At 32.3% G+C, this 12,419-nt stretch overlaps 1 protein-coding gene across 1 annotated transcript; it reads left to right on the forward strand.

Annotated features, from left to right (window-relative positions):
- Positions 1-483: 483 nt before the first annotated feature.
- LOC149231070 (uncharacterized) lies at positions 484-4,280 on the forward strand. The gene is made up of 3 exons (XM_089379114.1): positions 484-1,841; positions 2,229-2,358; positions 3,240-4,280. The coding sequence occupies exons 1-3, from the start codon at positions 938-940 to the stop codon at positions 3,325-3,327; spliced, it is 1,122 nt and encodes a 373-aa protein (XP_089235240.1). The 5' UTR covers positions 484-937; the 3' UTR covers positions 3,328-4,280.
- Positions 4,281-12,419: the final 8,139 nt, after the last annotated feature.

Raw genomic sequence — 12,419 nt, forward strand, 5'->3', positions numbered from 1 at the left:
TAATAAATTCCTCCCAAATTTTTGAGAATTTACTCAAAAAAACTTACCCTAAAAACTTCCAAAAAAATAACACTAAAAACAGCTTTTAAAAATTTCTAAAAATAAATATCCATAAAAACCGATATCACTTTATAGATGAATTAACCATATCGCTCTAGAGATGAATTAACCAATTACCTTCAATGCGAAAGAAATTCACAATCATATGCAGTAATTGAGAGCGATTTACTAAATCAAACAGGGGTGGAGCGAAAATTCATAACTAATTAACAGGTAACGTCGCCGACACCTGACTTTAAATTCGCATTAAATTCTATGATCCAGTATCTTTCCAATCTCAAGGAAATTAATAATGAGATTGCTGAGTAAACGGGATTCGGTGCCGTGTGAATAGAAGTTGCGGACTTGTAATTCTACTGTCACCGCGGCACAACAGAGAAATTTGGGTGAATAAAGTTTAATTACATTCATGGGGAATTGAAAAGATAGCATGAGGTGGTGGAGCCACCAGGCGGTCCGCCTTCGCAATCGGCAAGCGGTGACAGGATTTCATTCAACGCGGAGTGGTACTGCATTTTCTGCTTCTTGAGTTAAGAGGACACGGTATTTGTATCTGGAATCCGGAGGAATTGTTGTCTCTGTTCCTATCAAATCCTGATAGCCATCAGGGCAGATAGACCGACATACATGTCACTCCTTTTTCACATGCCCATCTCCATCTTCGAAGCTTTGGATTTACTCTGAAACCGAGAAGGTTCAGCTCTATCTGGTAGTTTTGGGCTAAAATGCGCAGCCTATCTGTTTGAATTAATTTTTCAATGTTGCTCAGTGTTTTGGCCTAATACTTGTTAATTGGTAGCCCATTTTCCTGCTCTTTTAAGTGCCCATTTATATACAATTCATCTGTCAGTATACAATGCTGTTTAGGCTCATTTAAATGGCTGTTTCAGGTGATTCCATGCAGCCTGAGACCCCAAAATCTCCGTATTTGAATTCCCATCTCAATAACAATGATGAAGCTTTTGACCCTATGATTGCTGACAGCATGGCTAATTGTGATTATAAAGTAGAAGGCGATGGTGTGGGTTTTCACAGTAACAGTAATGGTGAATTCGCCTTGAATGTTGAGGCATCCACATTGCAGAATCCGATTGATTTCCGCTCTGATAGGACCTGTAAATCAGGCACAGATAACCAGTGGGATCTAAGCCCTGAAGGGCCAACAGAGTACCCAAATGCACTGTTTGATCCGAAGGCAAAAAATCTGCGTATTAGAGGGGATTTGGGGGTAGATCTAGAAAGTGGCAGGGAAATCAGCGGTAATGGTGGTTCTTTCTGGTCTTCTACAAGGAGACTGCTTGGCAAGGCCTGGAACCGCTTCGCTCGAGGAGATTTTATTCGGACCTTCAATGGGTCAATTCCTGCAACCAGAACAGTTGAAAGCCATTTCAGTTTCAATCCAAAGTTGGCTTTGGCTAAGCCTGCAGCAGAGCCAGTGAAGTCTGCAAATCCAGATAGTAAGAGAGGAGAAAAGCCCAGAGATACAGGTCCTGTGGGCTCTGCGAAGTTGGGGAATGAAAATGTCAGAGCCCACATGAAACCCAGTGGCAAAAAACCCCCGAAGCCTCCGAGGGCTCCCAGGTCCCTTACGTCAGCGGCCACAGATCCTTCAAAGGAGAAGCTCATGAAGGGCATCTCAGACATCGCTCTGTTGAGGAAAGCCAAGCTGGAGAGAATTAGATCTCTCAAGAAAAAGCAAGCTGCAAAGGCTAAAGCGTCCAATGCAAATGTGTGGGCTCTTGTGTTCACTCTCTGCTTCTGTCTTATAATGATTGTGCAAGGTAATGATCCTGCATCTGGGATTCCCATTAAACTGATAGACTAGATTTGTATTTTAAGTATCCATCATTACCTTCTAGCTCAGGCAAGCGATCTTATCTTTGCTATGCTTAGGTAAACAGCTAAGATATATCCATAGTGCAATTTGGGATAACCTTGTCTTCAAGGGTCCTGAAATGTGGTAAGGTCTTCATCTTATCTACCTGAGCATAGCCAAGGTAAAGGGTCTAACCTGACTGAGCTCTGTTCAGGTAAAGCTTTCGGAAACCCACATTGGCACAGCGAAGATGAGGTTATTTGTTTAGATCAGGGTTTCTCCAGGTATTCTGTTGGAGTGTTATTGGGGTTCTGAAGCTTTACTTTTGCGTTTCCTCTGTTTTCTTTTATAGGTATATTTTCCCAGGGCAATGGTGGTCCTCAGACCTCACCAGGGGCTCCAATGCAGACAAGAAAATTCTCGCTTGAGTTCAATAAGAATTATCGTCCAAATTCAACAAATCGAGAACCTGGGCAAACAATGTGAGTATTAACTTCGTTCTCTGTTCTTTAGATTTTGAATTTCAGTGATAAAATGCAGCATGTTTGTTAGTATTGATGTTTCCACCCATGGCTTCCATGTTTATCAGGCACTATGTTTTCACCATGACTTTTTGTTGAGTATCCACCGTGACATCTTGTGAAGTATCCACATTGTCCACTGTAATCAGGCATCTATGTTCAAGTAGCCTTGTTCCTACCCTGGTTTATCGTGGTAGGTCAAGACAATTCATGTTCTCATCATCGCCTGGTTGGCTAAGAGCAATCTTTTTCTGATGTGACACTGCTTGCTTCCATGTCCATGTTCATTAAACTATATGTTCGGAGGGAGACCAATATTTGTGGAACTATAGCTCCCTTTAAGGCATGGGTTGTATATGCCACTAACAGGATTTTGTACTTGACTAAATCCGAAGAGTTCGCATATACTGCCCCATATATTAATGCAACTATAGCTCCACAAATATTCATAGCCGTTTTGACCATGCTATCCATGTTGTTTATTAGGAACCCATGTGTCACGTGTGGCTTCCTGATGTGTACCATACTGGTTTTAGGTTATTGCATTGGCTCTCTTGGTCATTTGAAGGTGCAAGTATGGCCTTTAGTAACCAATGTTTTTAGTATAACTTTACCTCTTAGTAGTGTAATGTGATGAGTTGATCCAATTAAACTTTCCTTCCTCCATCCATGATGCTTCAATATATTCTGTAATCCAATCATGCCTGTAAGGTCGAAGTTCTAGTTTCTGTTGTTGATCATCCTTCAAAGAATGATAAGAGTTTGGTTCCACATTACCTCTTCCCGTATCTATAATATATGCTTCTGATGCTTGTTTGGTGTTGCTGTGATTTAATGTGCAGAGGGAAGAACCAACCTTCTGATTCTCTATCTGATCCTGAACCTGGAATTGATGAAGTGACACCTGTTCCACCAAATCTAGGCTCTTGAAGTCTGTATAAATTCTTTTTTTGATAAACCTGGTAGGTTTCACCCAGGCATCTCTGCTCCTCAATTGGAAAGTTCAACTGCAAATACTAATTTATCTAGCAATAAGCCCCTCATACGGATGACACGGGCACCCACAACATGGAGTGTGAAGTGGCTTCCAGTTTGTATTGCCATATGCAAAAATTGGTTCTTCCAAAGGTACAGTATCCAATTTGTACAGCATCTCAAAGTATTGTCTTTACCAGCAGACCTATATTCTATTTTGAACAGCATGCCACATGAATGGGAGCTCCCTTGATCTTTTTTTCAAGCAAATGAATGATTGTCATTCATGTTAGCAGTCCATTTGAAGTAAAATAAGAACCCAATTTCTGGTTTCATGCTTCGGGTTCATCCTTACAGATCCTTGAAGGCCAGAGTCTGAAGGATGCAGGTTTAGATCTTTAAGCCTATAGCAAAAGCATTGTCAAGTATTGTTATCTAGGAAGAGTTTGATTGCTAGCAAACTCTCAGAGCTGTTTCAAGTTTCAACTGAGATTTCAAATTACTTGAATTTAGGAGAGGGTCTTTGTACATTATGACATTTATATATCAATTTTGCAGTCTGCTCATAGGATACAGAGATGATGATAAATAATTAGACATTTATAACAGGTCTTTGCCTGAAATAATTTATGGAAGTTAAATAAAACAGCGTGGACAGAGCATGTGCTCCAGCAGTAAGTTCATCCATGTTTACAAGATATTACTAATATAGTAATATATAAAGCTGTATGAATTTGACAGCTGGATTTGGCAACAAGTTACCAAGCTAATGTGACAACATCTTTCACTATGATATTAACACTGTCAAAGACTTTGATGACATATCCTATCAGGTATCACATGTATTCAAAACTTGTTAATTTGAAAGCTGGCTTTGGGTATAAGTTACCAGTTGGAGGTGGCTTTAAGTGCAAGTTCACAGGTGGAGGTAGATGTGATAGCATATTCTTTTACTTCTATATTATCATTGTCAACCACCTCATAACATTATTTTCTATTTCAAAATCAACATTACTAAATAAACCCAACATTAATAGTAACATTATTTTCATTACCATGGTTGTATAATATAAAATTTAACATGGTTATCCATCTTATATTCCAAAATCTCAACTATGTCCTCTTCTACATTACCCTGCAGTGGAGTACCCTACAATGATATGACTCTATATCAATATGACTCTATATCAATAATATGACTCCATATCAATATGACTCTATATCAATATGTGATTGAATATGATATTTTATTGTTATTTATTTATTTATTTTAGATTTATTAAACAATCAGGAATCTGTTTATTTTAACTTAACTTTGGTATTACGAGTTCTATGAATTCTAATTCTTTATAACAAATTGTTATATTATATTAAGATGAGTTCTATGAATTCTAATTCTTCAATTACAAATTCTTATATTATATTAAGATATCTCAATCTTTTAATTACAAATTGTTACAAGTTATATTATATTAAGATAATTCAATTACAAATTATTATATTATATCAAGAATTAGCATAAATTTGTTTTAACTTGAGAGTAATTCTTATATTATATTAAGATAATTCAATTTTTCAAGTACAAATTGTTATATTATATTAAGAATTAGCATAGATTTGTTTTAGCTTGAGAGCTACAATGATATGATATTTTATTGTTATTTATTTATTGATTTTAGATTTTATTAAACAATCAAGATTCTATTTATTTTAACTAAATTTTAGTTATTATGAGTTCTAGGAATTCCAATTATTCAATTGCAAATTGTTATATTATATTAAGAATTAACATAGATTTGTCTTAACTTGAGAGCTATCAAGGGTCAAGAAAAATTTAATTTATCAAGATACAAATTTTTTTTAGTGGAAAGTTTGAAAATAAAATTACATTTTTAGAAATTTGATTCCTCTTGACACTCAGTACTTTGTGTTAGTTTTTAATAATATTATTTATAGTTATATAAATTTTACATTTTTATATAAAAATATTCTTATTTTTAGTTTTATTAAAATCTTGATGGTATATATTTATGAAAAAATTATTATAAATATTTGAATTTTTATATGTTTATTAATTAAATTTAAATATAAAATTCTAAAATATAATGATTATGAATATGAGTCTGGTCAAATGAATCTTTATTTATAACTATTATTTATATTATTTGTTACATTTTTTTTATATAGAAATATTTTTATTTTTAATTATATGTTTATTAATGAAAATTTTGAAGTATTATATGTTTATTGATTATATGTGTATCTCAAGTGATTAAGAGGGTTTAATGATAACCTCCTCACCTAGGTTTAACTCTTATTGAAACAATTACAGATGAAATATGTGGATTATTTTAAAATATCTTTATTATATACTTCTTCCTTCAATTAAGAATTTACTTTAAAAATGCTTAAATATTATGGTTATGAATATAAATATTATCAATATTATCATTTAAATTTATTTTTAAATTTGATATATATATTATGATTTTTTCTTGTAAAAAGTTATTTGTAATTTTAGTAATAAAAAGAAAATTACAATATAACAAATATTTTGTTTGCCAAAATTTTGGAGCTTTGTGATTGTTTGCTTAATCTTTGGTTTGAGAAACATTGAGATGATTGCTTGCTTAATCTTTGGTTTGAGAAACCTTGATCCATGAGCATCTAAATTGTCACAAATTTGACTTGGACCACACTAGCTTTTAACATGGTTAGATTTTTGCCCATGAAATTTTGAATCAGTGATTTTCACATCAAAGAGTACATCAAAGAGTGTCTTAACAATACACCCTATCATCCTCTATTTTACACATCACACATGCTTAAATTTACAATAAAACAAATTAACTTAATTTATTATTTTTATTTTTTAAATAAATTGAAATTATATTTTATTTTAATTTAATTTTATAATTATATATATTTTATATTAATTTTACATTTAAAAATTTAACAATCATATATGTTTCTCATAATCAATTATAAAATATTATTAAAAACTATTTAAATTTAAATTAATATATTATTTTAGACATAGTCTGAGTTGCATGGAAAGATGAAAATTCTGAATATATTTAGAGAAAATCCGGCAAGGATTTTTGTAAATTCAAGTTATAGTTGTTAAACTTCAAAATTCTAGGTGTCTTAGATGTTTTTGATGGTGCTGAATCCATTTCCACCATCAAAAACACAATTCAAACACTAATTTTTGAATTTTTTTCCCCAAATTCCAATCATTTTTAGCTGTCCGAGCAATTCCTTCACCTCGTTAAAAGACTCCATTGTTTTATATTTTAATTGGCGTTTTATTTTATTAATGATAGTGGGTACATTATGATTATGAGTCCCATGAATTCCCATCACTGGAATTGCCACGACAAACTATCTTACATCATAAATTAACATTTTGATTGGCATCAATATCCTTCTTTACGTTTTGCTTTTATTTTTCCTATCAAGGTGTCAATTTAATTTTTATTAAAATATTATGTTCAATTATTTTTCATATCAAGGTGTCAATTTAATTTTTATTAAAATATTATGTTCAAATTTCTAAAGCAGATGGGTCATATGATATGTGGAAAAAGGCGAATTAAATTGACAAGGATGTCGTAATAAGTTTTTTAAATCTCTACAGGATGGAAATTTGTGCCCACGCCTTTTTTAAATAAGGCTTAAAATATTATTAAATAGATTTTGAAATCTTTATTAATGTTAAAAATTCGTGCTTAAATACAATATAGCTAGCTGTTTGCTCTCCCAGAGATTGTGTACCTATTTGTTCTCCCAGCGATAAAGTATCCAATCTACTAGCTCCATGTTATTATATTATGATTTTTTTTTTCAGAGAAATTCTTATCATATAGCCGAAGCCCACAGATTACAATTGATATGGCCGAAGCCAGTATTACTTGAGTCTTACTTGAACATTTATGTAGTGGTAATCATAATATAATAATAATGTTATTATATTATGATTGCCACCACATAAATGTTCAAGTAAGACTCAAGTAATACTCAAGTGCCAGTTGGTTTTAAATTGACATGATGTTGAATGAAACTCATCTTCAAGCAACACTAAATGCCAGTTGGTTTTAAATTGACATGATGTTGAATGAAATTAATTTGATGTTGAACTAAATCAATATATGAAGATAATGTTAGTTTTAATATAAATAAATAAATAAATAAAATTTTAACGTTTATGAGATTAGAGATAACTTACGGAATTATTAAGTTTTTCTATACTTTCTAAAAGTGTTTTTATTGAAAAGACACTCTCAAGGAACAGATGTTAACATAATGTTATAACTGCCTCTTATGTCTTTGAAAGCATCACATTCTAAAATGAAATGTTTTAATGAAATATGAATTTAATGGATGGGAAATAATTTTCTTAACCATCATTTTAAATTTTTTTAAATAGTTTTAAAAACATAAATTTTAGTTAAAATTTACAAATATAGTTTAAACAGGGGAGGAATTAGTTGAAAATAATAATTTTTTCAATATGATTTTGATGAAATTTAAGGAAATTTTTGGAAATCCAAGTTACAGTTGTCAACTGTAAGAATTTTAGATGCTCCAAAAATATTCCAAAGGTTTTTGAGCATGCTGAATCTATTTCTACAATTAAAAAAACGATTTAAACACTGGTATTTTTAGATTTTTGGAAAAAGAAATTGTCACATTAGAAAAATTGCTTTTCACATAAAATTGACACTTAAATAAGTGCTAATTTATATATAAAATATTGATTTAATATATTAAATAAATTTTTTGAAAACATAAATTTATGTTATAATTTAAATACAAGATATTAAGTTTTAGCAACATTTTTATGTAGAATATTTTATGAATGTAAAAATTGAAGTTAATAAGAGGAAAGTAAAATGAAATCATATCTATATATATGTTGGAGTGAAATAAAAATGATAATTATGAAATGTTTTGAATAATATTTAAATTTTCAAATAATTTTTTTAAGAAGAAAGTAAGAATTAGAATCACTAAAAATTGAATTAGTTAAACAAAAATTTAGTTAAGTGTAATTGTTATTTTCAAATAAAGATAATTTTACAATTATTAATTTTAAATTCATTCAAAATTTCTTTTATAAACTAATATATTAGATTATAATAAATAACATTGAAATACATCCACAATATATTGTCTTAATAATAGGCCAATGACCATCATCCAATTCAAATTCAAAGGGTAAAATGATTTTCCATTAGATCTAAGTCTTGTTCAAAATGATTTTCCATTAGTGACTTGATTATGTTCTTTGTATTGATGAGTGAATGGGATATCTTTTAATGATTTAGCAATAATCTTTAGTTGTTTTCTTATTGTAAATAATCTTATGTTCTAAATCTATTCGTCTACTCAAAGTTAATAACAAGCATAGCGTCATGAAATACTTGGAGAGTTCTCATATCCTTGTCCAAGCTGAACTTTAACATATATAAGAGTGCCATTAATTCCTTAATGTGGTTGGCCCCATTCATAATATTTGCTTTGGATAAAGATTAATTGAGTTAGAAAGAAGTAAAACAAACCCAAGCTCAAGAGCCTTGTTTTGACCATAACAAGCACCATCAAAGTGTTCCCAAGGAATAGATTTATCCACTTGAAATTCTCCCAACCCTTTGGTGGCGTGGCATTTTACTTAGGGATCTTCTTGTAAAAGGATAGTAACCTCATCACCTAAGATGAGACTTTGAAGGTTGGAATCTGAATGTGAAATAGAGAGGCATCCCTAGCAAGTCATATTCCCCCAAAACTAGATAAGGTATTGCTCGAAATGAATCCAACTTATTCCTTGAAAACCAAGATTGAAAACAAGCATCAATATTCAAACCATTCCATAGAGAGTCAAAACTAGGAAACCCTTCAATCTCTCTCCAAACTTGATAGGAATAATAACAATGCACAAATAGATGGGAGTTAGATTCCTCATGGAGTTTGAACAAAGGGCACCTACTAGGACCAATCTTACCACCTCTTTGTAATTGATCTCAAGTTAGGACTTTGTTTGAGGGGTCTAACTATATGATTAGTCTTGATTTAGGTGGCGTATTCACCTTCAACAAAGCTTTTCAGCACCATTGAACCACCACCTCGCCAGTTGAGAGCATAGCATGATACCCAAACTTCGTAGTGTAGTAACCTCCTTGCTTATTAAAACCTCACATAAGTTCATTGGATTTTTCACAAAGTTTGATGTGAACTCTATGAAGTTCAAATACAAAAAGTTCTCAATGCCTCACAAGATTGCCATCCAATCCTACATAACTTGAGTTCAACCAACATTGTTTCCACAAAGTTGTTTCCATAGGCTTATGTATTGAATCAAGGGTTATTATATTAATCTCTCTTAAATATCAAACCAAATCTCTCAGAAGGAAATTATTCCTATTATGGCCCATTATTGCATCTACCCCGATTATTTCTTGTGTTCCATTTGCCATTTGCTAGGCCTGGTTAGAGCCTATGGAACGAAAAGACAAAGACAAAGCCTTCCATTTGTTAGACACATTTTGGATTGATTTATATTGTTCCCTAATCTAATCAAACTAGGAATTAGGGGCTATATACTAATGAATCAAGATCCTATTCCAAAGGTTATCCTTTGTGAGTGCATTCCATAAAGATTTTTCTACCAAAGAATGACCAAATACATGAATTTTCTTAAAGTCACACACCACCAAAGTCTTAGGATTGACCAAATTTTTCCATTTAATCCATTTTGATCCTTTAAATACACTACTACCTTTCCAAAGGAAGTTATAACAAAATCTATGGATTTTCTCCAATACACCTTTTGAAATATGTGTAAGAGTGTGCCAATAAATAAGTATGGCTTGTAAAATTGACTTCACTAGGACCAATTTCCACCCTCTTTATACCCATTGATTGCACCAAAGGGTAGTTCTCTTCTCGACTTTGGAGACCAAGCACCAATAATCTACCTTCCTATAAAATTTAGGCTTAAGAGTAAACCACTAGTACTTAAGACATCGTTCAAATCCAGGTGTTGATAAGGAAAAATGTTTTGACAATAACCCCTTTTTCCTTAGTCATACCTATAGTAAGAAAAGTTGAATTATCATTATTCACCTCCATGTTGGTTGCTTTACTATATAAATGAGGTAATTCTTGGAATTGTGGTCCCTCTTTATAGGACCCAAAGAAAAATAAAGGGACATCATCACTGAAAAACAAATGAGACAATGCTTCCCTCCCTACACTGACACTTTTAAAATACCTCATCCTCCTTGCCTCTAGTATAGACCTGCTAAGTTCTTTGAACACCAGAAGAAAAATATGTGATGAAAGGGGGCATCCACCTTAGCCCTCTATAAGGCTTAAAAAAAACTAGAGGCAACACCATTTATCAAGATTGCAAAGGTAGTTACGCAACACATTATCCATTTAACAATGGGTAGTGAGAATCTAAAATGTAAAAGCAACAAACGAGGATACAACCATGATACCTAGTCACATGCCTTGATAAGTCAAGCTTGATTAATGTTGTTGATGTGTGAGAAAGTTTATATGATGTAAACTCTCATGTGTTGTACCAATGACCTTATGGATTTGTCTTCCTTGTAGAGATCCAAACTATTATGTTGAGATATATTTAAACAAAATTGACTTTAGCTTGGGTTCTATAACATTTGTAATAAACTTGTACAAGAAATTGCATAATGATATTAGGTTGAAATCCATAAAAAAAATACACAATGTTGTGTGGGAATGAAGGCTATGAAGGTTACAATTAAATTACAAGGCCATCCTTCCATAAGTTGTTACCGCCACCACTCTCAACAAATCCACACCCAATATATCAAAGAACTCTAAATAAAACTCCATTGACCACCCACCAAGCCTAGAAATACTTTTCTTCTTATAACTCTATAATATGACAAACAACTACTTATTCACGAGACTATACAAATCCTCATTAAGATTCTCATTGATCACTTTTGAGAAATAGGAGATGACTTTTAATATCTTGGCCAAATTCACCCTGTCAGGGTCTTTATATAGCCCTTCAAAATAATTAAACCCAAGTTCTACCAATCCTTGAAAGAATTTGATAGTAGTACCCCCTTGATATTGCATCGCTAGAATAGTATTAATGTTCATTTGATGATTGAAAAATGAATCAAAAAACTTAGTATTATCATCCCCTAACTTAATTCAAGTAGCTCTACTTTGAATTCGCCAATCTATTTCCTTGTCCAACAACAATATTGTTCTCTTTGCTTCATGTTATTTCAATTTAGGTAGCCAATCCTCTCTAGAATCTTTGTCGAGGCTAGCTATCACTTCCATTACAACTGTTTCCACTTTTGTTAGATTGTGGTCTTGAGACACATATCTTTCCCTTGCCCAGGTTGACTCTTCTTTCTTAATTTTTTTAAGAGCCTGATTTTTTTTTTCACCATTAAAAGGTTCCAAAGAGGAATCAAAGGGCTTCCAATGTTCCTTAACCGATGCAGTAAATTCCTCTTCCTTCAACCACCTTGTATTGAAAATGATTGTTATTAATGTCAAAGGATATCCAAATGAAAGAGGAAATTACATAGTCAAGTAAAATATTTTGAGACCTTTCCAACAATATATGGCACTCCCTCTAATTCCATAAGAATGAGGAGATATGAAATATTTTGTTAGTTGACCCAACCAAAGTAAAAGAAAGCCCCATTTGGATACTTTTATCTTTGAAGGAATTTTTACTTCAATTAGTTAGCTCAAATGGGAGCATAGGATATATGGTTGGAAATCATATTCCAAGACCTTTCCAATGATATATGGCATACTTTCTGATTCCTTATGGTTGAGGAGAAATGAAATTTTGAATATTCGCTACATTATACTAGTTACAAGTCAACTCTAACCCAACATCCAAACACACTTTAAATAGGTGTTAGAAGGAGAATTTATAATCACTTAACTCAAGAATTTGGTTATGTGTTTTAGGAGAGTGAAGGAGTAGGTCTAAAGTTCGTACCTCATGAACCAAGAAGTGACGC

This window comes from Pinus tabuliformis, chromosome J (genome assembly GCF_031772625.1).
Source record: "Pinus tabuliformis cultivar Carrire ecotype Pingquan chromosome J, CPIR1, whole genome shotgun sequence".
In the NCBI taxonomy this organism is placed as follows: Eukaryota; Viridiplantae; Streptophyta; class Pinopsida; order Pinales; family Pinaceae; genus Pinus; species Pinus tabuliformis.

Bases quoted from the DNA above. Each gene is read 5' to 3' on its own strand.
- LOC149231070 (XM_089379114.1), top strand. From the start codon at position 938: ATGGCTGTTTCAGGTGATTCCATGCAGCCTGAGACCCCAAAATCTCCG. The intron at 1,842-2,228 runs GTAATGATCCTG...TTTCTTTTATAG, and splicing joins TCTTATAATGATTGTGCAAG to GTATATTTTCCCAGGGCAAT. The intron at 2,359-3,239 runs GTGAGTATTAAC...TTTAATGTGCAG, and splicing joins CGAGAACCTGGGCAAACAAT to AGGGAAGAACCAACCTTCTG.